Source organism: Somniosus microcephalus, chromosome 11 (genome assembly GCF_052327205.1).
Source record: "Somniosus microcephalus isolate GS21.2 chromosome 11, FLI_Smic_1.0, whole genome shotgun sequence".
NCBI lineage: Eukaryota > Metazoa > Chordata > Chondrichthyes > Squaliformes > Somniosidae > Somniosus > Somniosus microcephalus.
This window is the reverse complement of record NC_140997.1, coordinates 95,233,994-95,259,627: the sequence shown is the minus strand read 5'-3', so window position 1 is coordinate 95,259,627 and position 25,634 is coordinate 95,233,994. Positions and strand designations below refer to the sequence as shown.

At 47.4% G+C, this 25,634-nt stretch overlaps 1 protein-coding gene across 5 annotated transcripts in view; it reads left to right on the top strand.

Annotated features, from left to right (window-relative positions):
- The window catches only part of ccz1 (CCZ1 vacuolar protein trafficking and biogenesis associated), a 49,202-nt gene that overhangs the window by 23,088 nt on the left and 480 nt on the right, over nucleotides 1-25,634 (top strand). For 3 of the 5 annotated variants that reach the window (XM_086001113.1, XM_086001114.1, XM_086001115.1), the window contains 9 exons: nucleotides 7,561-7,736; nucleotides 9,786-9,867; nucleotides 11,590-11,651; nucleotides 13,794-13,928; nucleotides 16,503-16,614; nucleotides 19,871-19,904; nucleotides 20,547-20,664; nucleotides 22,736-22,894; nucleotides 23,000-23,127. In XM_086001113.1, the coding sequence (XP_085857239.1) occupies nucleotides 7,561-7,736; nucleotides 9,786-9,867; nucleotides 11,590-11,651; nucleotides 13,794-13,928; nucleotides 16,503-16,614; nucleotides 19,871-19,904; nucleotides 20,547-20,664; nucleotides 22,736-22,894; nucleotides 23,000-23,127 (1,006 nt within the window). The remainder of the gene's footprint in view (nucleotides 1-7,560; nucleotides 7,737-9,785; nucleotides 9,868-11,589; nucleotides 11,652-13,793; nucleotides 13,929-16,502; nucleotides 16,615-19,870; nucleotides 19,905-20,546; nucleotides 20,665-22,735; nucleotides 22,895-22,999; nucleotides 23,128-25,634) is intronic. The other 2 variants (XM_086001116.1, XM_086001117.1) reach the window with 1 other exon arrangement.

The following is a 25,634-nucleotide window of genomic DNA, read 5'->3' as shown; positions in this document are numbered from 1 at the left end:
ATCCCCAACCTCCGCCTTACTGTTTGGAGGTCTATATACCACTCCCACTAATGTTTTTTTCCCCTTAGTATTTCTCAATTCTACCCATACAGATTCCACCTCATCAGAGCTAATATCCTTCATTACAATTGTGTTAATCCCTTCTTTAACCAGTAATGCTACCCTTCCTCCCTTTCCTTTTTGCCTATCTTTCCTGAATATCGAATACCCCTGGATGTTGAGTTCCCAGTCTTGGCCGTCCTTGAGCCACGTTTCCGTAATCCCAACCAAATCATATTCGTTTGATCTAATTGAGGCATTTAAGATGATCACAATTCTGGTCAGTGCTCCTGGGCTGAGAACAGCAAGAATCAGCCTTCTCCTAATCACCATCCAGCAACCTCCTTACTGGACGGTGCATGTGTGAACACAGGAACACGAGAAGGCCATTCAGCCCCTTGAGTCTGTTCCACCATTCAATTAGATCATGGCTAATCTGTATCTTAACTCCATCTACCTGCCTTGGTCCCACAACAAAGATATAACCATAGCCATTTTTAAATTTTCAATTGACCCTCAACCTCAACAGCTTTTTGGGGGAGAGAGTTCCAGAGTTTCACCACCCTTTGTGTGAAGAAGTGCTTCCTGACATCACCCCTGAATAGCCTGGCTCTAATTTTAAGATTATGCCCCCTTGTTCCAAACTTCCCCCGCCCCCCCCCCCCCCCCCAAACCAGAGGAAATAGTTTCTCTCTACCCCATCAAACCCTTTAATCATCTTAAACACCTCAATTAGATCAATCCTGAATCTTCTATACTTAAAAGAATACAAGAATGTATTCCCTCATGACGGGACAATACCCCCCCACCCCCCCCCCCCCAGCCCCCCCACCGCAGCCATGTAATCTCCCAGGAGAGACAAAAGACCCGAGAGCGACCCGGGAAAAAGTACTCTGGGAAATTCCTCTCTGACCCCCCTCAAGTGAGTGAAACCAGTCCAGAAGATCACAGGAATGTAAAGCCACTTACCATGTCTGAGGCACCTCTTGAGTCTCTCAAATATCGCGCCCCCGCCCCGTATTCTGTCCAGCACTTTACAACGCCTTCTAACTTTTAAAAATCTGTTGCTAGACTGGTAAATGCATTAATTTTAGCAGCAACGGTCGATTTTGTGCTTAAATAGGTTTAAACTATATTGGGTATGCTTAAATTTCCTCTCCTCTCCCACCCCGGTCTCTGATATCCACATTGCCTTGTGGTCTTCTCAGCCTGAATAATACATATCGGGATTAGTTTAAAAATGGAGCTCACGGCCGGCTAACTGTCACTGCGATCTAACCCTGTCACTATAACAATTTAATGGCCAGTTTAGTGTTACATTACGGTTTTACACCGATCTGTCCAAACATATGTTATAGTTGCATGATTTGTCTGGTTCCTATACAGTCTAAACTGAACAGCATTGCTACACGACAGCTTGAGTTATGGTATGCGCTGGGATAACTGGGACTCGAGATACCAGCCTGTGACAACAAACTTTGTAATTAAACTTTTATAACGTTGCAATTAAATAATTCATTTGAAGTGACAGCAAGATAATTTAAAATGATTTCCTCACTTTTTTTTAAACCTAAGTACGTATATCAATATAAAATATTGGCAATAACAGATTTAGTTTGCCTCTTTTAAATTTGATAACGAGTTGCAGTCTTACTTTCTAGCAGTGGCCTTGAATTTCCACTCATTCAGAAAAACGAGCCCAGTTGTGTGCAAGAGGATCCCTATTTTGGATTATTTTTTTCATTTTAAGTATAGGCTGAGGCTTTGCGAACTAGGTCAGTGACTACTGGGAATGTAAAACCTCAACTATAACTGAACACAAATAAACACTAAGTCTGTGGATACTGTGTCCCTTAGGAGTGTAGTGTCCGTGTGTTGATAAAGACACTGAAGACAGGAGTTGGTTCATAGGTATTTACTAAGCAAAGTCTGGGGGGGGGTTCCAACGGATATACAGGCTTATATAGCCCGAGTGGCAATTACCGGCATTACAGCACACCTGGGGCTCTTAAAGGCACATACACCACAATTCCTCCCCTTTTAGCTAACCAGTACATCATATTTTAAGTAATTATTAATTACATGTTATAAGCAAAATAATATACATTGCTGTAGTTAATTAATTATAAGTTAGTCTCTCAGGAGGCTTCCTGACTCGGTCCGGATAACGCCTCGGGGGTGTAGTAGTTTCTGGTGGTGTAGTAGGTTTTTCTGGCAAGGCTGATTCGGCTTGAATGCCAGTGTCGGGTTCATCGGGTTCCAGTATCACCGGATCGGAGGTAGATATGGGTATCTCTACTTCATCGTTAGATGTATAGAGTTGTGGTGTAGGTTGTCCCTTTTCGGATGACTTTATGATTTGGTCAGCATGGCGCCTTATTATGCTTTCTCCGATGTCCACGGTATACATCAGTGGTCCTAGTCGTGTGCAGATAGTTCCAGGCTGCCATTTCTCAGTACGGTAGTCCTGGGCCAAAACCTGTTGACCTATCTGGAAGGCCCTAGTTGGCCTTTCATTCATGCCTTGAAACTGCCGGTTCTCCACGTCCCTTCTGATGTTGGGCTTGACCAAATCCAGCCGGCATCTTAGGTTTCTATTGAAGAACATCATGGCGGGAGTTTGGTTGGTAACCATATGTGTTGCATTTCTGTATGCGAATAAGAAGTTATCCACCTTGTGCTGAAGTTTTATGTCTTCATTACCCATGGCCTTCTTGAAGGTCTGGACAAACCTTTCAGCCAATCTATTGGTGGCGGGATGGTATGGGGCGGACGTGTAGTGCTTAACCCCATTGTTTTTTAAGAACTTTCTGAATTCTTCGGACACAAATTGCGGTCCATTATCAGAACATATTTGTTCCGGCAGCCAATTCCTGGTAAATATGGTCCTTAATACTGTGATGGTTTTTTCCGTGGTGGTGGAGGACATCTTTATTACCTCCGGCCACTTGGAGTGTGCATCAACCGCGATTAAGAACATTGAGTCCATAAATGGACCAGCAAAGTCGATGTGCACCCTTTGCCAGGGAGATGAGGGCCACTCCCATGGATGTAGAGGGGCTTGTGGTGGAGCGTTTTGGACCTTCTGGCATCCTAGGCAGCTCTTGGTCATTTCTTCGATGTCTCCATCGATACCTGGCCACCATACAAACGCCCTAGCTAGGTTCTTCATTTTCACTCCACCCAGATGCCCCTCGTGAAGCTCCTTTAGCACTTTATCCTGGAGTTTGGGTGGAATCACCACTCTGGATCCACACATCAAGGTTCCTCGGCACACTGACAGCTGTTCTCTTCTTTGCGAGAATGCTGGCAACAGTGGTTCGCCATGTGCTGGCCATCCCTTCACTGTTAAATCGTAGACCCGTGAGAGAGTCGGGTCATTTCTCGTCTCCCTTTCAATGGCAGAATTTGTCACTGGTAGACATTCTACTATGGTAGAGTGGAACATCTCTACTGGGTCTACTGTAGGTGCCTCTTCTACCGTTGGCAACGGTAGGCGCAATAAACCGTCAGCATTCCCATGCTGTTTTGACCCTTTGTATTCTATGTTGTATTGGTGTGCCCCTAGAAAAAGGGACCACCTCTGTAGCCTTTGCGCTGTCATAATGGGAACACCTTTTTTAGGGTTGAATATGGAGATGAGGGGTTGATGGTCAGTCAACAAAGTAAATTTTTGTCCGTGTAGGTAATGGTTGAATTTCTTCACTCCCCATACCAGGCTGACTGCTTCCCTGTCGATTTGGGCATAGTTACGCTCAGCTGAGTTTAATGAGCGTGACGCAAAAGCTATCGGCCGTTCTGAGCCATCAGGGAATTTATGGGATAATACTGCTCCTATGCCGTAAGGGGATGCATCGCACGCCAGTCTGATTGGCAGTGATGGGTTGTAATGAGCCAAAACTTCTTCGGATGTGATTAAGTCTTTGCAATTATGGAAGGCACGTTTACAGTCTTTGTTCCATTTCCAAATCACTCCTGTTTGTAGAAGTTCATTAAGAGGGTGTAGAAGAGTTGATAAGTTCGGTAAAAATTTATGATAGTAATTTATTAATCCCAGGAACGACCTTAATTGTGAAACATTTTCAGGTGCTGGGGCTTTTATAACCGCTTCAAGTTTTTCAGGTGACTTATGCAACCCTTCATTATTAATTATGTGGCCACAATATGATATCTGATTTTGGAAAAATTCGCACTTGGGGCGATTCGCTCATAGGCCCCGTTCTTTCAGCCTAGTGAGCACCTGCTCCAAATTGGCAAGGTGCTCGTTGTCATTTTCTCCTGTTATAAGGATGTCGTCTAGGTAGCATTGAGTCCCCGGAATCCCTTGCAGGACTTGCTCCATAGCTCTTTGCCAGATAGCTGGAGCTGATGCTACTCCAAAAACCAGTCGATTGTACTGGTACAGGCCTTTGTGTGTGTGTTTATCGTGAGATACTTTTTAGAGGCCTCCTCAACCTCCATCTGTAGATATGCCTGTGCCAAGTCAATTTTGGTGAAACGTTTCCCTCCGGATAGTGAGGCGAAAATATCTTCTATCCTCGGAAGAGGATACTGTACTGTGTGAAGGACCGGGTTTACAGTCACCTTGAAGTCACCACAGATGCGAATTTTTCTCTGTTCTTCAGATTTATCTTTATTCAATGCTTTTTTCATGACTGGAACGATGGGTGTTGCCCACTCGCTCCAATCTATTTTGGATAATACGCCTGCTTTTTCCAAATTCTCCAGCTCTGCCTCGACTGCTGGACGTATTGCGTATGGCACCGGTCTTGCCTTAAAAAATTTGGGAATTGCTGCATCTTCCACTTTTATTGAGGCGGTGATGCCTTTCAAGGTTCCTAGTTTCTCTTGAAACACTTCTTTGGCGTTGGCCAAGATGTCTTTTAATCGTTCAGGTATGATGTCATCATTGTTTTTTTCCTTACTGGTCACCGTCAGTGCCTGAATGGAGTGCCAGTCTAAACGTATCTTCCTGATCCATTCACGTCCCAACAACGGTGGACCACCATCTTGTAGAATGTATAAATACAACTTTTGTATTTCTTTGCCGTTGTATACAACAGGCACCCTTATTTTTCCTTTGGGGTATACTTTCTGCCCCGTATATGTTTTTAAGATAATGGATGTGTCTTTTAGAGGTATATGCGAAAATAGCCTCTCGTAATCACGTCGATTTATTACGGTTAGAGCTGATCCTGTATCTAGCTCCATTTTTTAACTGGGGACCCTGCTATTGTGAGGGTAACCCAAATGGTTTGGTAATCATCTTTGGCAAGTACATTATGTAATTTGAGACAGCTTAGTCTCTTGTTTTCGAAGTCGCTATCGCTCTTCTGGTCTTCGGAGCTACTGTCCGTCATCATTTGTACCTTCCTGTACTTTTCTTTATTGATTTTTTTTCTGTCAGTGGATTTATTTTGTCCAGATCGGCATACCCGTGCAATGTGTCCAATCTTTCCGCATTGCCTGCATGCTTTGTCCTTGAACCAGCAGTCCCTCTGGTTATGGGTGGATCTGCCGCAGCGATAACATCTTTTGAAACCCTGTGTCATTTCATGGGTGCCGAAGTCCTGTGTCTTTTGTTGTATCTCTGCAGCTCCTTTTGCTGCTGCTTCGTATGATACAGCCATACTGAAAGCTTTGTCCAATGTTAAATCTTTTTCAGAAAACAGTCTTTTTTGTGTTCCTTCACTTAAGAGACTGCAAACAAATTTGTCTCGAAGATAATCTGATAGTCCTGCCCCGAATTGGTAGTACTTTGATAGCTTTCTTAATTCGGTTAGGTAATCAGCGTTACTTTCATTCTTGTGTTGATTTCTCTTGAAGAACTTGAATCGTTCCGCTATCAGCAGCGGTGTTGGGTTTAAGTGCTCCTGCAGGGTATCAGCAATTTCTTTAAAATTCTTGTCCTTTGGTTTGGCTGGAGTGATTAAATTTCGTAACAGCCCGTATGTCTTTGCGCCCATTAAGTTCAGAAGTACTGAAGCTTTTTTTCATCTTCTATTCCATTTGCAGCGCAATATACCTCTACTCTTTTCACGTATGTGGTCCAATCCTCTATTTCGCTATCAAAAGCATCAATATTACCAGATTTAGGCATTTCAGAAAAGATATGGCGCTTCCCGCGCTTTCTTTTCTGTAGCAAAGATATGGCGCTTCCCGCGCTTTCCCGCCGCTGCTGCTGATAACAACGCTGTTTACTGCGGTTTCCGTTCTCTTTTTTTAAATTTACTGTTGGAGACTTGTTCCCGCCGGAGGTCTGAACGCTGACCTGCTTGCAGCGCCGGCCGTCTCCCGAGTGCTCCCTCCCAGTCCGTTATTGCTTGCCTCCGATTTCGCTGCCTGTCTCAGCTGTAGAGCCAGCCGCTGGAGCCCCAGCCTGACGCCCAGGAAGGATTAGCGCAGTACCTGCCAGCAGCTTGGCCAGCTGGTGAAACCACAGCTTCTCTCACTTCCTTGAGTCTTCTGGACGCCCGAGGAATCGATGTCCTTGAGGTGCTGCCGAATTGCAGGTAAGTCCGTTCCCATCCTCGTCGCCACTGTAGTGTCCGTGTGTTGATAAAGACACTGAAGACAGGAGTTGGTTCATAGGTATTTACTAAGCAAAGTCTGGGGGGGGTTCTAACGGATATACACAATATACAGGCTTATATAGCCCGAGTGGCAATTACCGGCATTACAGCATACCTGGGGCTCTTAAAGGCACATACACCACAAAAGTGTTTGTATTCCAGTGCAGTACTGAGGGAATGCTGCGCTGTCTGAGGGGCAGTATTAAGGGAGAGCTGCACTGTCGGAGGGGCAGTACTGAGGGAGCACTGCACTGTCGGAGGGGCAGTACTGAGGGAGCGCTGCACTGTCGGGGAAGTACGGAGGGAGCGCTGCACTGTCGGAGGGGCAGTACTGAGGGAACGCTGCACTGTCGGAGGGGCAGTACTGAGGGAGCGCTGCACTATTGGAGGGGCAGTACTGAGGGAGCGCTGCACTGTCGGAGGGGCAGTACTGAGGGAGCGCTGCACTGTCGGAGGGGCAGTACTGAGGGAGCGCTGCACTGTCGGAGGGGCAGTACTGAGGGAGCGCCGTACTGTCGGAGGGGCAGCACTGAAGGAGTGTCACACTGTTAGAGGGGCAGTACTGAGGGAGTGCTGCACTGTTGGAGGTGCCATCTTTTGGATGAGACGTTTATATTTGCTGTCTGTCCTCTTGGGTGAACGTAAAAGATCCCATGGCCACTATTTAAAAGCCGGCTCACCGGCTGCGCGGGACCTGGATCTTTAAGGGAACATTGCTCCTGTCCCTGTGTAGGACTCTAAGGGCTGAATGGCCTCCTCCTGTCCCTGTGTAACGGGCTCGAGGGGCTGAATGGCCTCCTCCTGTCCCTGTGTAACGGGCTCAAAGGGCTGAATGGCAGGCTCCTGTTCCTATGTTTGGGTCAGGGGTGATAAATTTTCTTGGAGAAGACAACTAAAAGTGAAAATAAAGGTGTCTCATTAATTCCTTTTGTCGCTCTTCCTCCCACAGTACCTGCAAACGTTGCACTTGCAGTCCTGTGACCTGCTGGACGTGTTTGGGGGAATCAGTTTCTTCCCTCTGGATAAGATGACCTACCTGAAAATCCAGTCATTTGTCAACAGAATGGAGGAAAGCCTGGATCTCGTCAAGTACACAGCATTTCTCTACAATGATCAGCTTATCTGGTAGGTCACTTGTTATCTGCTGTTGACTGGCAACAGTTGTGAACTTTGTAATGCAAAAGTAGCGATCAATCAATTCATTCTACTGAGAGGGCAGACGGGGCCTCGGTTTAATGTCTAATCTGAAAGACGGCACCTCCGACAGTGCAGCATTCCCTTAGTACTGCACTGGGAGCGTCAGCCTGCATTATGAGCTCAAGTCTCAGAGGCGATAGTGCTACCCACTGAGCCACTGCTGAACATGAGTGTGCTTTAAAGGCTTTATTATGTTCGGATGGTTGCTCTCTTGAGAACATAAGAAATAGGAGCAGGAGTCGGCCATTCAGCATTGCGAGCCTGCTCCGCCATTCAATAAGATCATGGTTGACCTTCGACCTCGAGGGTGCAGAGGAGATTTATCAGTGTGGTTCTGGGGATCTTAGCTACAAGGACAGGTTGGAGAAGCTGGATTTGTTTTCATTAGAGCAAAGGAGGTTGAGGGGTGATTTGATAGAGGTGTACAAGATTATGACGGGTTCGGATAGGCTAGACGGGGTAAGGCAGTTCCCACTAGTTGATGGTACAAGGACTAGGGGACACCGATTTAAGGTTTTGGGCAAGAGATACAGGGGGTACGTGAGGAAAAACTTTTTTACGCAGCGTGGTGAGGACCTGGAACTCGCTGCCGACGGAAGTGGTGGAAGCGGACATACTCAATTGGAGACTGGATAGGCACTTGAGGGCAATAAACTTGCAGGGCTACAGGGATAGAGCGGGGAATGGGACTGACTGGATTGCTCTACAGCGAGCCGGCACGGACTCGATGAGCTGAATGGCCTCCTTCTGTGCTGTTGTGACTCAGCTCCACTTTCCCGCACTATCCCCATTCCCCATGAGTCCAAAAATCTATCGATCTCAGCCTTGAATATATTCGAGGACTGAGCATCCACAACCCTCTGGGGTAGAGAATTCCAAAGATTCACCACCCTCTGAGTGAAGAATTTCCCCCTCATCTCAGTCCTAAATCAACCCCTTATCCTGAGACCATGACCCCTAGTTCTAGACTATCCAGCCAGGGGGAAACAACCTCTCAGCATCTACCCTGTCAAGCCCTCTAAGAATTTTATACATTTGAATTGAATCTACTGATAAATTGTGAAGGCGCTTGCGCAGGGCGGCCATGACACCCGCCCGGTACCCGCAGGCAGCACAATTGACATTCGTTAACCAGTGACATCACAACAAGAAAATGGATACATGGTGGCGACATACACGTTGTGGTGTGAGGTCATGTCTTTATCAAGGGGGCGTGGCTGAATTTTGTCAGCTCCAGGCACTGGACGTGGCAGGCACTAAGACCCAGGGGGAACCAGGTTGTTGGGCTAACGGAATGTGGCGGTTTTCCTGTCATCTATCCGCCAGGAGACCCAGGTCAGGGGGGCCGGGCAGCTCAAGAACGGCATAAAAGGGAATAATGTTCATTGTTCCTGTGTTAAGCAGAACTGGACAATGGAACCCCTCTTATTTTCACAAAGTCCAAAGATGTGCGGGTTAGGTTGATTTGGGTATGATAAATTGACCCTTAGTGTTAGGGGATTAAATACATGGGGTTACGGGGATAGGGTGGGATATGTGTCGGTGCAGGCTCGATGGGCCGAAATGGCCTCTATCTGCACTGTGGGGATTCTGTGTGAAATCCAGGCTGAAGCTCCCAGTGCAGTGCTGAGGGAGTGCTGCACTGTCGGTGGTGCCGTCTTTCGGATGAGACGTGAAACCAAGGTCCCATGCGCCCTCTCGGATGGACGTAAAAGATCCCATGGATCGAAGAGGAGCAGGGGAGTTCTCTCCAGTGTCTTGGGCCAATATTCCTCAATCAACATCACTAAAAAACAGATGATCTGGTCATTATCACGTTGCTGTTTGTGGGCGCTTGCTGTGCGCAAATTGGCTGTCACGTTTCCTACATTACAACAGTGACTCCACTTCAGTAATTCATTGGCTGTAAAGCGCTTTGAGACGTCCTGAAGTTGGGAAAGGCGCTATAGAAATACAAGTCTTTCTTTTTTCTTTCAGGAGTGGTCTGGAGCAGGACGATATGCGAATTCTGTACAAGTACCTCACAACATCACTCTTCCCAAGGCATCTGGAGCCCGAGGTATTCTCGATGCGTCTGTAATCCTTCTCTACGCTCGAGAAGGGGGGGCGTAACCTTAAAATCAGAGCCAGGCCATTCAGGGGTGTCAGGAAGCACTTCTTCACACAAAGGGTAGTGGAAATCAGGAACTCTTTTTCTCCCCCCCCCACCCCCCCCCCCCCCAAAATGCTGTTGAGGCTGGGGGGAGGGGGGTCAATAGAAAATGTAATTAGATAGATAGACTTTTGTTAGGTCAGGGTATTAAGGGTCATGGAATCAAGGCGGGTAATTGGAGTTAAGATACAGATCAGCCATTATCTAATTGAATGGTGGAACAGGCTCGAGGGGCTGAATGGCCTCCTCCTGTTTCTATGAGAAGCAGTAATCTGTACCCTGTTTTTATTTTTAAACTGGTGAATTGTTGTGCTTCTTGGGATGAGAAATGTTAAGTGTTGGGGAGTGGAGTGCTTGGCCCTATTTTCGGAACTCCTTGAGGGCCCTGGATACTGCAGTTAGACTCGGCTGTTGTCTCCGCAATGCTGCCTCCGCAAGATCCTGCAAATCCATTGGCAGGATAGGTGCACCAATGTCAGTGTTCTCGCTCAGGCCAACATCCCCATCATCGAAGCTCTGACCACGCTCGATCAGTTCCGATGGACGGGTCACCTCGTCTGCATGCCTGATACGAGACTCCCAAAACAAGCGCTCTACTCGGAGCTCCGACACGGCAAGAGAGCCGCAGGTGGGCAGAGGAAACGCTTCAAGGACACCCTCAAAGCCTCCTTGGAAAAAGTGCAACATCCCCACCGATACCTGGGAATCCCTGGCCCAAGACCGCACAAAGTGGAGGAGAAGCATCCGGGAAGGCGCCGAATACCTCGAGTCTCTTCGCCGGGAGCAAGTGGAAGCCAAGCGCAAGGAACGCACGTCAACCCAAGCACCCCACCTGTGACAGACTGTTGGTCCCCCATTGGACTCGTCAGTCACCTGCAAACTCATTTTTAATGTGGAAGCAAGTCATCTTCGGTTCTGAGGGACTGCCTGCCTAAGAAGAGACCTCTGCTCCGGCTCAATGAGGCGCCCCATCCCCACCTCGGATCTCCATTCCCTGCATCAGTTGCCCTGAGCCCCCTCCAGGGGAAACTGCTCCATTCGGAGCAGTCTGGGGCAGTAACCTGCTCCACCCGAGGACCTGGATTAAGATAGTTCGAGTTCGTAGCCTGCAGGGCCCTCGGAGGTTGAAAAGACTTTGATTTCATCAGGGCCTTGGTAGAGTAAATGAGAAACTGTTTCTACTGGCGGGAGGGCCGGTAACCGGAGGTTAATTGGCAAAAGAACCAGAGACGAGATGAGAATGTTATTTTATGCAGCAAGTTGTTATGATCTGGATCACACTGCCTGAATGGGAAGCAGATTCAATAGTTACTTTCAAAAGGCAATTGGATAAATACTTGAAGGGGAAACATTTGCAAGGCTATGGGGGAAGAGCAAGGGGAGCGGGACTCATTGGAGAGCCCAATCCAGCACAGACTCGATGGGCCGAATGGCTTTCTTCTGTGCTGAATGATTCAGTCTGGGCTGGATTTGAATCCTGATCCCAGAGGTGAAAGGGTGATTTGTTAACCTGCCCCCTTTACAGTAAAGCAGTTCCTGGTCGTAATGTGCGAATAACTTCTGTTCATGAGGATGTTTTGTGTTAATACCACAGATGGTATTGAACTTATTTTGTTCCTTTGCCTTTAGCTGATCGGTCGCGATTCCCCGGGGCGAGGTGGAATAACCGTCAGCCTTCACCATTACGGCAGGTACGGCTTTCCATGACGATTGTTGACGGCATCGATTATGTTGGGAATCTTGTGTACAGCCTGTGGCACTTGCCCTGTATCCATTGACTCAAACCTCCTCAATCAAACAGCACTTTAACAGGTGTCTGCCGTCCCCGCCACTTACACTGTCCTTGCTTATCGCCAGTGCCCGGCTAGTTTTCAAACCCCTCCGTGGCCTCGCCTCTCCCTATCTCTGAAACCTCCTCCAGCTCTACATCCCTCCGAGATCTCTGCACTCCTCCAATTCTGGCCTCTTGAGCATCCCTAGTTTCTATCACCCAACCATTGGCGGTCGTGCCTTCAGCTGCCTGGGCCCTAAACTTTGGAATTCCCTCCCTAAACCTCTCCGCCTCTCTCTCTAAGACACTCCTTAAAACCGACTTCTTTGACCCAAGCTTTTGGTCACCAGCCCTAATAGCTTCTTATGTGGCTCGATGTTAAATTTTGTCTGATTTACGCTCCCGTGAAGCACCTTGGAAATTGGTAGGTGGGAGGACGGCCAGGAGAGCATTGAAATAATCTACTGTCGCTATGGTAGCAGGTTTAATACCTGACCTGACAGATAGGTGGAGTTTTATATTTGAGATTGAGATGAGTGCCAGTCCCAGTGACGCACGGATCGGTTTCTGCATCAACGGCCCAGGAGATGGCAGCTGAGTGACCCCTCCATCCTCGGGAGACACACCTGAATGGCCAGCCCCGCCCGTGTGGCACAGGGCACCACACATCGCCACCTTGCCAGCTGGCGGAGCTGGAGTCTCCCATCCCGTATGGTCCTCTCCTGCCATCGGGGCTAGTCCGCGGCTAGCGCAACTTTGAAACGCCCTTGCGTGCCGTTTCAGCAGTGCTGCAGTGTAAAGGGGGCGTGTTCCCTAGGGGCGGTGGAACACACTGTGGAAGCGCTTCAAGCAGAAAAGCTTGTGCCCTGTCAACGTGGGTTGGGTTTTCATCCTGAACTCTTGCCCTGTGTCCTGCCACACAAGTGCCAGGCAATAATCATCTCCAACAAGAGGGAGTCTAATCACCGCCCCTTAACATTCAATGGCATTACCATCGCCGAATCCCCCACCATCAATATCCTGGAGGTCGCCAGAAACATTAACTGGACCAGCCACACACATACTGAGGCTGCAGGAGCAGGCCCGAGGCTGACTACTCTGCGTGAGTGACTCCATTTTACCTCTTTTTTTGGGTGCGCGGCCCATTCACATTGAAAAAGCCGGTCCCGGGCTGGATGAGACGAGCAGAGAGGTGCACGAGGAAACATTACTCCTGACTCCTCAAAGTCTTTCCACCATCTATAAGGCACAAGTCAGGAGCAATGTTCCCTTCAATTTTTTTGGGAGCTGCTAGGCCTCTAACGGGCTGCGGGCCCATTCAAAAGTCTGCACATGTGCGGTGTTTTCAGTTTAAAAGCTGGCTCACTGGCTGCGTGGGACCTGCAGCTTAAAGGGACCATTGGTCCAGAGTGTGATGGAATACTCTCCACTTGCCTGGATGAGTGCAGCTCCAACAACACTCAAGAAGCTCGACACCATCCAGGACAAAGCAGCCCGCTTGATTGGCACCCCATCCACCACCTTAAACATTCACTCCCTCCACCACCGGCGTACCGTGGCTGCAGTGTGCACCATCTACAAGATGCACTGCAGCAACTCACTAAGGCTTCTTCGGCAGCACCTCCCAAACCTGCAACCTCTACCACCTAGAATGACAAGGGCAGCAGGCGCATGGGACTACCACCACCTCCAAGTCCCCCTCCAAGTCACACACCATCCTGATTTGGAAATATATCGCCGATCCTTCATCGTTGCTGGGTCAAAATCCTGGAACTCCCTCCCTAACAGCACTGTGTGGGAGTACCATCACCACACGGACTGCAGCGGTTCAAGAAGATGGCTCGCCACCACCTTCTCGAGGGCAACTAGGGATGGGCAATAAATGCTGGCCTTGCCAGCGACGCCCACATCCCATGAACGAATAAATAAAATTTAAAAACGTCCCTTGCAGTCCGACGCGTTCGAGCAATCCTCGCTGTTAGGCCTGATTTTGAACCCCAGTTTGTTGGGGGGGGTCTCCCCAGTCTGCGCTGGTGTGTCTGAGGACTGGAATCTTTTGCAGATTGTTCAAGTTCCCGTGGTGGTGGTTTGGCCTCGGAGACGAAGGTGTCTCTGGAGATGTCCCAGGGCTGGAACCTCCTACCTTGCAAGGAGTCTACCGAGGATTAATGGGGAGGGAGGGAATTTCAAACGTAAGGTAAACCCTGAATGCGAATGTTGCTATGTGCACGCGGGGTGGTTTTTGCAGAAGGCGTGTGCGAGTGAATAAAGAACCGAATGGAAATTCACACAGTCGGCTGACCTTTACCATTCATTCCAAAGACAAAACGGGGTGTGTAGGTGCAGGGTGGAACATAGCAATGTGGGGGTGTAACAGCAGAGGGTGGAGGGGCATCGTGGACTAGGGTGTAACGGTGTGGAGTGTAGCAGCATGAGGGTGCGGGCGGCGCGTGAGGGTGCGGGCGGGTATGGGAGGGGCGCACATGGGAGGGGTGCTTTAGGGTGTGGGCGCGTAAGGGAGTTGGCGTGTAATGGTGCGGGAGTGCAAGGGTGCGGGCGTGCAAGGGTGCGGCAGTGTACGGGAGGGGGTGTGTAAGGGTGTGGGTGCGTATGGGAGTTGGTGTGCAAGGGTGCAGGCATGCAAGGGTGCGGGAGTGCACGGGAGGGGGCGTGTTAAGGGTGGGCGCGTATGGGAGTTGGTGTGTAAGGGTGCGGGAGGGGGCGTGTAAGGGTGAGGGAGTGTACGGGAGGGGTGTGTAAGGGTGCAGGTGTGTAAAGGTGCAGTGTCCAAGGGAGGGGGTGTGCAAGGGAGTGGTGTGTAAGGGAGCGGGTGTAGTACTAATTGATTAAAATGGAGTGAGCAGACTGATCAGATTGAAATGCACTGTAATTAATCAGTGACATAGTTGCCGAGTAAATGCGCTTCGCTTCCTATAAGGTCTATAAATCCGCTGCTTGGCTCCAGGAGCAGACTGCACCCGCTGTGGATTAAGAAATGCACCAGGAGTCCAAACTAATCTTGTATGAGGAGGTGTGAATTTGTGAACAATTAATTGCATTTGGCACATGAAAGCTAGAGGTGTCACTTTTCCTCAAACTTGGGATTGGGTTCTCCTGCTTTAACTGTAAATCCTGGTGCAATGATCTTCCCATTTTGTGGGGGAGAGTGACGGGCAGGGCAGGTTTTCTCACACCCGCTCCCCAGAAAGAGCAGAATATGCTCAGATATTGACAGCAGATGACTGGGGTGAATGGAAGGCAGGGCCTCTTCGACATCACCTCCCAATCACACAGCCTCTACCTCCTAGAAGGACAAGGGCAGCAGGCGCATGGGAACACCATCACCTCCAAGTCTCTCACCATCCTGACTTAGAAGTATATTGCCGATCCTTCATCGTCGCTGGGTCAAAATCCTGGAACTCCCTCCCTAACAGCACTGTGAGTGTACCTTCACCACACGGACTGCAGCAGTTCAAGAAGGCGGCTCGCCACCACCTTCTCAAGGGCAATGGGGATGGGCAATAAATGCCAGCAATGCCCACATCCTGAGAATGAGTGAGTGACCCATTCCCAGTTTCGATATGTAAGTTACGACAGGTCAATGCAGATGGTTGCAGTGGGCTTTCAGGCCACAGTTTGAATTGTCCCACAAATATAGACAGTGTTGTTGGATTGTGCTGCACAATTGGCAGCGGAGAGTCGACCTCTTGAGACTTCTCGTCGAAAGGCGCCTTTATCTGCACAGCTCCGTGGGTGACAGTTTCTTGCTTTTCCATTTAGAGTGGGAATCTGGTCTTTGAAAAGGGGACATGGCTGGGGGCCTGAGGCCTGGTTTCTTTATTCAGAGGGGGAGTTTCACTAGGGAGACTGTACCTGAGTTGGGGGGTAGGGAGCAGTGCTCTTGGCTTCAGAGCAGACATTTTGTGCACTGCAAGATCCCATGAAGAGCAGTGAGACTGAGAGCAGTTGAATCTGTGTTTTGGTTGAGGGAGGAAATGTCGACCAAGAGCTTCCAATGTAACTATCGGAAACTCTAAGTGTTAAAAGGAAGATGTGGCAAATAAGCAAGTGCTTTAATAGCTGCTGTTTAACACAATTGAAAGTGCCTCACCTCGCATCCAGGCACTGATTCCCCTCGAAGGCTTGTCTCGGGTACTAGGGGTTAATATTTTGTGATGTACACACTTTGCAGAGTCATTTATTTGTAAAGCTACAAGAAGCAGGGTCCCAGATGTCATTAAGCATTGAACACCTTGCTTGTACCAGCTTGCCTTACTCTAGGCTGTAAATCTGGGTTCAGTACTCCAAATCCAGCACACTCCTTTTAATTAAAAGTATAAACAGAAAATGCTGGAAACACTCAGCAGGTCAGACAGCATCTGCGGAGAGAGAAACAGAGTCAACGTTTCGGGTCGATGACCTTTCGTCAGATGCTGCCTGACCTGCTGAGTGTTTTCCAGCATGTTCTGTTTTTATTTCCGATTTCCAGCATCCGCAGTATTTTGCTTTCAACACGCATTCCGGAGGGAATCAATGGTCGGTTTGTGTGTGCCTGCCACTAAATTTGTATTGGCATGATGCCGAGCTTTGAACTGATACTCCCGCATGGCCAGGATAAACTCCACCGCTGGAACTGAGCACTCGCCGCGTTGGCCCACAAAAGGCGGGTGTGTTCAGGACGCAGGCTTGTTTCAGCCGCGCCCCGTTACTCTGCCACAGTCCTACGTCTCGTGAAAGGATTCTGATCCCGAAGGTGTTTGTTTTTCCTCAGGTTTCTCACTGGCCCATATAATATCAATGATCCCGAACTGGCAGTACGGTTTCCCAGGATCTTTGTGAATACAGACAGCGTCTATGAAGAATTGCACTTAATTGTCTACAAGGTGAGTTCTAACTGTCTTCAACGTAACAAACTTCAAACAAATACATAGCGGGAGGCAGATTCACGCCACAAGTAATAATTGAATGAAAGAAGCTTAGGAAACAGGTAAAAAGATGGCAACCGTTCTCTCTCTGTCTAAAAACATTACTACAAAACAGATTATCAGGACGTCCCAAAGTGCTTTACAGCCAATGAAGTACTTTTTGAAGTGTGGTCACTGTTGTAATGTAGGGAAAAGCAGCAGCCAATTTGCGCACAGCAAGCTCCCACAAACAGCAATGAGATAATGACCAGATAATCTGTTTTAGTGATGTTGGTTTAGGGGATAAATATTGACCAGGACACCGCCCCTGCTCCTCTTTGAGTAGCACCGTGGGATCTTTTACGTCCACCTGAGAGGGCAGCATCCGCAGTATTTTAATGTCTCATTCACAAGACGGCACCTCTGACAGTGCAGCACTCCCTCAGTACTGCACTGCACTGGAGTGTCAGCCTGGATTTTGTGCTCCAATCTCTGGAGTGGCTCTGACTCGGAGGTGAGAGAGAGTGCTGCCCACTGGGCCAAGTAGCTATTAAAGTCCTATATCTGCAGTGACTTTATTTTTGTTTTTGTGTAATATGGCAAGTTTTAATTAGTTAACATGGGACTTAAAACAATCCTGAGTTTGCAGGTAAGTACAAAATTGTGTAATCGAGCCCTACCCTCGATAGTTAGCGACACGGCCAAAACAAATAAGTGATACTAATTTGATACCAACCTAAGTTGGTGTCATGCCCCTCTTGATTAATGCTGATTGATGGCAGTATTGTTCAGGGAACTGAGAAATCTTCTTTGGTGATGCATTTGTTGGAGCACAATGGTAACTGATCCCCACATCGCCTGAACCATCTCATTAGCTTGTACTGGATAAAGAGGCCGCAGAAACTCTACATGTACAGTGAAGCTGTAGCGCTCAAAGAGACACGTGGCCACAGATGGGAATCTTAACCTGGCCAGCAACACGTGAATAGGGCAATTCAATGCAGGTTAGGATTTACATCAAGTGTCTTCTAGTTGAGCACTGTTTCTGGTAGGTCATCACCATTATCATCATGGGCTGACTATCGCTCAAGCCCCAGGACTGTCCTGCTCATCTCTTTAATGTGGGGACATGAAGCCCGGGACTGTCCACAGTCGCTCTCTCTTTGCCCTATTCTGTACTGGGGCTGCGTCACTCCTTGCGGGTTGCGGAGGCCGTTGGCTAATTTGAGGATTAGCTCATTCTCCTCAAGGGTCCCAATCCCCTCCCCCAGGGGCTGGCCTACCCGAAGCCATTGGCACTTTCCAGGGGTTGGCCAGGTTACTTAACCACCTCCCGAGACTCGGAGTTGACCTGTGCCTAGTAGCACCGTCTACTGTCATTAAACGGTCGCAGGTCTTAACACCTGACCTCCAAGGTAAAGGTTTAGATCAGCATCGCTAAATACAGATGAGCCAGTCATTACCTCAGTGCTCTTTGTGGGAGCTTGCTGTGTGTAAATTGGCTGCCGCGTTTTCCTACATTACAACAGTGACTGCACTTCAAAAAGTACCTCATTGGCTGTAAAGCACTTTGGGGCATCCTGAGGTCGTGAAAAGCAAGTCTTTCTTTCTTAAATGAAGTCAGATGTTTCAAGGGGCGTGTTGGCTGTGCACTTGAGTTGTTGAGATATGTCGCACAGCTTTAGAGGCCAGATCAGTCTCTGAGTAAATCCCGGTTGCAAGTTTGATGATTGTCTCTTGCAATTGTTTTATGATGTGTTGAATTTGTAAAGAATATTGATCCATTTGGCACATTGAAACATGTCAATTCAGAGGTCACTTCATTGCCCTATACACCTCATCAAATAATGTCTGTCTGACTGACTGCCCCCGAGATGGTGCAGTAAATTTTACTGATCTTTCGCGTGAATAACTTTGCTTTTCAGTATGGTTTAACTCCTCGTGCTTGGTATTCAATCCATTTAAGTAAAGCCCAAATTGATGCATTTGATGGTTGGTCATACGATGAATATACAGTTTATTCAAGGCTGAGAACGGGTTTTGGAGTTCTTTGTCTACCTTTCCCGTCATGTGTTTTGCTCCACAGTTTAAGCGTGCCACTGCAAAATGAAACTAAAACCACTTCAGTTTGGTATGTTGTGTTGTGGCTCTCCCACTGGAGGCTAACAGTGGGGACACCAAATCATTTCAAGTCAATATTACCACAAACTAGGGAAGCTGTTGAATTTGCTGTATAAACGGGATAATGGGGAATGTTGGGAAAACCAATCACAAGCGTGACCTCGATCTCCTCCATATCCCACTCTGTATCTATTGGATCCTCACTCCATATCCCACTCTGTATCTATCGGATCCTCACTCCATATCCCACTCTGTATCTATCGGATCCTCACTCCATATCCCACTCTGTATCTATTGGATCCTCACTCCATATCCCACTCTGTATCTATCGGATCCTCACTCCATATCCCACTCTGTATCTATCGGATCCTCACTCCATATCCCACTCTGTATCTATCGGATCCTTACTCCATATCCCACACTGTATCTATCGGATCCTCACTCCATATCCCACACTGTATCTATCGGATCCTCACTCCATATCCCACTCTGTATCTATTGGATCCTCACTCCATATCCCACTCTGTATCTATCAGATCCTCACTCCATATCCCACACTGTATCTATCGGATCCTCACTCCATATCCCACTCTGTATCTATTGGATCCTCACTCCATATCCCACTCTGTATCTAATTGGATCCTCACTCCATATCCCACTCTGTATCTATCGGATCCTCACTCCATATCCCACACTGTATCTATCGGATCCTCACTCCATATCCCACTCTGTATCTATCGGATCCTCACTCCATATCCCACACTGTATCTATCGGACCCTCACTCCATATCCCACACTATCTGGTTTTCCAGACTCTGTGCATTAATTAAATAGATTGTATGTTGATCTTTGCAACGCACAAACATAAATATAGTTCAAAAAGGAAAGAACGATTGATTCTAGCTTGGGCATGATAGCGAGAGTTATCGCATTCAGTGTGTCGAAGCACATGTTGTTTTGTAGGTCTGTGCAGCTCCTGTTTAGGTTCAAAAATACCATTTATTTGAGGATCTGACATTTTATTTATATATTAAACATAATCACACACTTTTATATATAAAATGTTTTACATTTCAGCTTTTTGGATGCTTATATGTTCTGTTTCTGTTTCCAGGCTATGAGTGCAGTGGTTTGTTTCCTGATTGATGGTGAGTTACTTTATTTAATTGATTGAGGCTAGTTTTAATTTCCAATATACATACCCTTTCTCATTAAAGATCACACGATAAATGTGGATGAGGAATACCACCGTGGGTCATTTATCCAGTTAGACTTGCCTCTTCCTCCCCCCGCCCATTGCCGCATTTAATTTATTTCTTAAATGTTTCCAGGGCTTTTGCCTCTCTCCTACCTGGGTTTCCATATTGTATGTTGGTCACTCTCCTAAAATTCCATTTCTTAAAAATTAACGTGTAAACTTCACTCACATTAATTCATCTAGGTTGTAGTGTCATCATCCTAATATGAGACAATCAATGGAGTTTGCTGAGGGAACACAATGAAGAATTATTTGGCATCTCTCTCTCCCATTACCCCCCTGTGCTCGCTGAACTACATTGGCTCTCGGTCTGGCAACACCTCAAATTTAAAAATTCTTATCCTTGTTTTCAGTTCCCTCCATGGCCTCGCCCCTCCCTGTCTCTGAAACCTCCTCCAGCCCCACAACCCTCCGAGATCTCTGCGCTCCTCCAATTCTGGCCTTGTGTGCACCCCCTGCTTCCTTCGATGGTTCCCCACTCTTTGCACATTGTAGTGGCAACGTTAATTTTACTGTTTTTGTTTCTCCTTAGCCTCGGTGGAGCTCACTAGAGAGTTTTGCCAGAAGCTGGACAACCTTGTGGGACCTCAGCTCACTCTCCTGGCTTCAGACATTTGTGAACAGTTCAATACAAACAAGAGGCTATCGGCGTGAGTATAACCAGACCCCTCCTTAGTGAGGCAAAAAGGGACATGTGCATTTTATAATGAACATGTTTAAACTTTCTGCTGAGCTGGGGGAGTCTTAACCCCGCCACAGTATCAGGGGAGAGAAATTAGCCAGCATTTCTGTGTGTGTGTGTGTGCGCGCGCGTGCGTATACAGAGAGCCGGAGGAAGTCTTTTTTTGCACAGAGAGCTGTGAGGCTAATTTTTTCCCATCCCTTCGTAATTTTAAACCTCTCTATCACATCATCCCTTAATCTCCTCATACCAGGCAGCATCCTGGTGAATCTGCATTGTACCCTCTCCATTGCCTCAACATCCTTCCTATAGCATGAGTCCCAGTATAAAATAAAAAATTCTCACAACTTGTGTAACTGTAAAAAGATCTGCAGGTACTACAGAATTATTGATACTGTTTGCCTTTGCCAAGAGCAAGTGTTGTTGTGTGCGGGATACTGGGGTGCTTGTGGTCTAAATTCCACCTTCAGGACTTGACTGTGGAGAGCCCTGAGTTTACTCATTAGGCTAGAGGTTAATTAATGGGGCTCTGCAGCTTTGAGGCTCACTGTGTGATGTATCGGTTTCAGGTGTGAGGGGCCTTCTCACTGATTAACTGCACCTAAAACTTTAATGCCCCCTTGTGTCTCCTAACGAGGCTTGACGCAATAAACAACCTACCTTAGTACAAGAAAGAGTTGATGATGGTACAATCTAGCGGCACATCGCAGGACAAGGACCTTATGGCTCAGTCTGTGAGGGGACCGATTCAGACTGTTGTTCGTGATCATCAAAAGCATTTTTAATGCGATTGGTCTCTTGTTACTCGATATCCAGGATCAGCCATATTGTTAATTAATTTTTAAGTGCAGTACGAATGAGTGTGAAATGGATGCCAGGCATTGACTTTTTATGATTACATCGAGTTATATCTGCTGAGTCTAATATATTTATGCCACACACAATTTTAGAGCCTTACAACAGATAGAGAGCTTCTCTGAAGCATTGGCATGGTGTGTGGATCCTTCACTAAGTTTAAAATAAACTTGTGACGCTTTACCCTTTTGTAATGCTAGTGTAGAACTATGGTGTTGCCCACAGTGACTTGGGCCAGTTAACCCCCCTCCTTTCTCTGAGCTGTGCTGGTGGTGAATTCCACACACGCACGCACACACACACGCACGCGTCTCTCTCCCCTCTCATCCCCCTTTGCCCAATTCCACTCAATAGGGCTCCCTCCTCAACAGGTTCTCTCTCCACCCTACAGTATAGGGCACTGTGAGGGATGCCCCACGTGCTGGCAGGCCAGACAGCACGTGATGGTGGTGCCGCTGATGATGTTGATCATGCTGAATGCATCTCACTCACTTCCACCAACCTCTGTCGCTTTGCTAACTCGCTCGACCAACTTCAAGCTGCTCGTTCAGGATTAGTGCCCCTTGGACTGCATGATGCCGAGGGTTGGCTGAAGAGTGATAGCCTCCAGCTGTTCGCAAACAGAGCAGACCGCCATCGTGCAAGTGGCAGCCCGCACCGCAGGGGGGACAGGTTTTGCACAATATGATTGGAGAAAATTACCAATTAGGAAATGGAAAATCATAGACTTAACCAACAGGGAATAAGGAAATTGACAGTGGCAAGAAATTCCACCGAACAATTACAGATCTTGGGTAGGACGTGCACTTCCTGTTGTCACAATTTTTGGTCAAACTTTTCTCTCACCATTGTGAATTGCTATGTCAACATTTCCCATTTAATGTTGCTATGTCAACTGTCACAATGTAGTTGCAACCTCTGGCCATTAGGTGGCTCTATGGAGCAAGTTTCTGAAGTCTGTTTCCAAACTCCGTCACCATCTTGTGTATGAAAAATAACACTTGCCATTCATCAACTTTCTCGTTACAAGAATATTTTTTGGAATTGCTCTCCAAACAGTCGTCAGGCGGGGGGGTGGGGTGGTTGCGGTGGGGGCGGGCGGGAGCAGTACTTAAATTACATCGCATTAAGAAAAAAGATGCATTTGCATTAACAAAACTTGGATGTCTTTCCTTATCTTGCAGACCTGAAAAGGAACCTCACTTCAAATTTATTTACTTCAATCACATGAACCTCGCTGAGAAAACGACTATCCACATGCGTAAAACAGCCAGCATGTCCCTGACGTCTGTCCACCCGGATCTAATGAAGATCCTGGGGGACATTAACAGCGACTTCTCAAGGTACTGCCTCTGTTGGCTTAAATTAACGCTATGCAAAGATGAGCAGTTGATTTAATGGGAGCTTTATTTTTTTTTTGCTTAACTTGCGTGTTGTAATTTACGCAGAGCTGACGAGGATGAAGAGATCATCGTGAAGTCGATGACAGATTATTGGGTTGTTGGCAAAAAGTCTGACCAGCGGGAGCTTTACGTAATTCTGAATCAGAAGAACGCAAATCTGATTGAAGTTAACGGTAAGCGGCTGTTGGTCTTGGAACCGAATCACCTACTCCTTCCTAGATTTATGAGGATGATACTAGAACTGAGAAGATATACTTATCAGGAAAGACTAAACAGGTTGGGGTTCTTTTCTCTAGAAAAGAGAAGGCTGAGGGGTGACCTGATTGAGATCTTCAAAATTATGAAAAGGTTTGATAGGGTAGACGTAGAGAAGATGTTTCCAATTGTGGTGGGGGAGGCGGGGGTGTGCGGGTGAGCCCAAAACTGGGGTCCATAAAATATAAGATAGTCACTAATAAATCCAATAGGGAATTCAGGAGAAACTTCTTTACCCAGAGAGTGGTGAGATTGTGGAACTCGCTACCACAGGGAGTGGTTGAAGCGAAAAGTATAGCTGCATTTCAGGGGAAGCTAGATAAGCACATGAGGGAGAAAGGAATAGAAGGAGATGCTGAAATAAAAACAGAAAATGCTGGAAACACTCAGCAGGTCAGGCAGCATCTGTGGAGAGAGAGAAACAGAGTCAACGTTCAGGTCAAGGACCCTTTGGACGTCAGTATTTTGCTTTTGTGGAAGGAGATGCCGAAAGGGTTAGGGGGATGGGAGGAGGCTCGTGTGAAGCATAGACACTAGCACAGACTAGTTGGGCTGAATGGCCTGTTTCCCTCCTGTACATTGTATGTAGTATTGGTATATTTGAAAATAAGGATGAGAATTTTAAAATCGAGACGGTGCCAGACAGGAGCCTGTGTAGGTCATTGAGCACAGGGGTGATGGGTGAACGGGACTTGGTGCGAGTCAGTCACTTACTGAGGAAATCAGCTCTCCTTTGGTATGTGTAGATTGTGTTTGTCATTTACATGCAGCGTAGGTTTCAGGTAACAAGGACCAAGTGAAATGGCAAACTCTAGCATTAACTATGGATGCATTTTGAGATCATATCACTTCCTGGTTTTGGTTTCTGTTTTAAACACAACCCTACATTAGTGCTTCAAGACTTGTTTTTTTTTTTTAACCTCGCTGTTTTTTTCTATTGTGAAAACCAGGAATAAATTTGGGCTTATGCTCAGGAATTCCCTCCCTAAACCTCTCTACCTCTCTCTCTTCCTTTAAGACGCTCCTTAAAACCTCCTACTTTGGTCACCTGTCCTAATATCTCCTTATGTGGCTCGGTGTCAAATTTTGTCTGATAATGCTCCTGTGAGGCACGTTGGGACATTTTACTATGATAAAGGTGATACACAATGATGACAACAACAACTTGCATTTGTATAACGAATAAAGGAAATTCAGGCAAGGAGGATCACACATCTGTCGGGGCTCGAACGATTTTTCATCCACTAATTTAACTGGGTGGGGAGTGGGGGTGCTCCTTTATGGCACTCGATCCTCCCCATCTCTTCCATGCTCTGCATCCAGCTGATGCACTACACTCGGGTGCAGGAAGAGGAAGTTCCACCCCATTCAGTTTGTGACTGGGAATGATACCTGGGCTAAAAAGGGTTAAATTATGAGGACAGATTGCATAGACTAGGCTTGTATTCCCTGGCGTATAGAAGATAAAGGGGTGTTTAAGATGATTAAAGGATTCAATAGCGTAGATGGAGAGAAATTATTTCCTCTGGTGGGGGAGTCCAGAACAAGGGGCTATAACCTTAAAATCAGAGCCAGGCCATTCAGGGGTGATGTCAGGAAGCACTCCTTCACACAAAGGGTGGTGGAAATCTGGAACTCTCTCCCCCCAAAAAGCTATTGAGGCTGGGGGTCAATTGAAAATTTCAAAACTGAGGTTGATAGATTTTTGTTAGGCAAGGGTATTAAGGGTTACGGAACTAAGGCGGGTAAATGGAGTTAAGATACAGATCAGCCATAATCTAATTGAATGGCGGAACAGGCTCGAGGGGCTGAATCCTGTTGCTATGAATACCGATGATGTGAAATTACAAATTTGACCTCGATGCCCCTGAGATTAATTTCATGGTATGAGCAGCCTTGCTTGGTAACCGCTGTTAATTGTCATCAGTCCAACTCAATAGCAAAGCTGAGTGGCTAACAAGTAAATTTGCTCCTAAGTGAGCCCCTTTGAAACACGCTGAAGCGAGGGCGACCAAGCTTCTTGAGCTGCAAGGGTGCATGGTGTGCAGCCAAGGGTGCCCCAGGTAACGTTCCCTTCCCTGTTCCCATGACTGTGCGTACATCTCAAGTTGCTGATGCTACCAGAGCTCGGTGTCCTGGTTTAGGATGTGTTCAACGGTGAGGCAATGGTTTCTGGCGACAGTCAAACCGAGCAAACCAAACCGGTCAGCCGTGATCTAATTGAATGGCGGAACAGCCTTGAGGGGCTGAAAGGCCTCCTCCTGCGTTCCAGAAGCAAAAGCAGATCTGGGTTACCCCAGGCTTCAGAGATTCCCGGGGTTTGGGGCTGTTTTAGCACTATGTTTGGCGGGTTTTCATGGGGGTGCTGGGTGGTTCTATCTGCAGGAGTGGGTGGCATCAGTAGCTAGGAAATCCCAACCCCCCC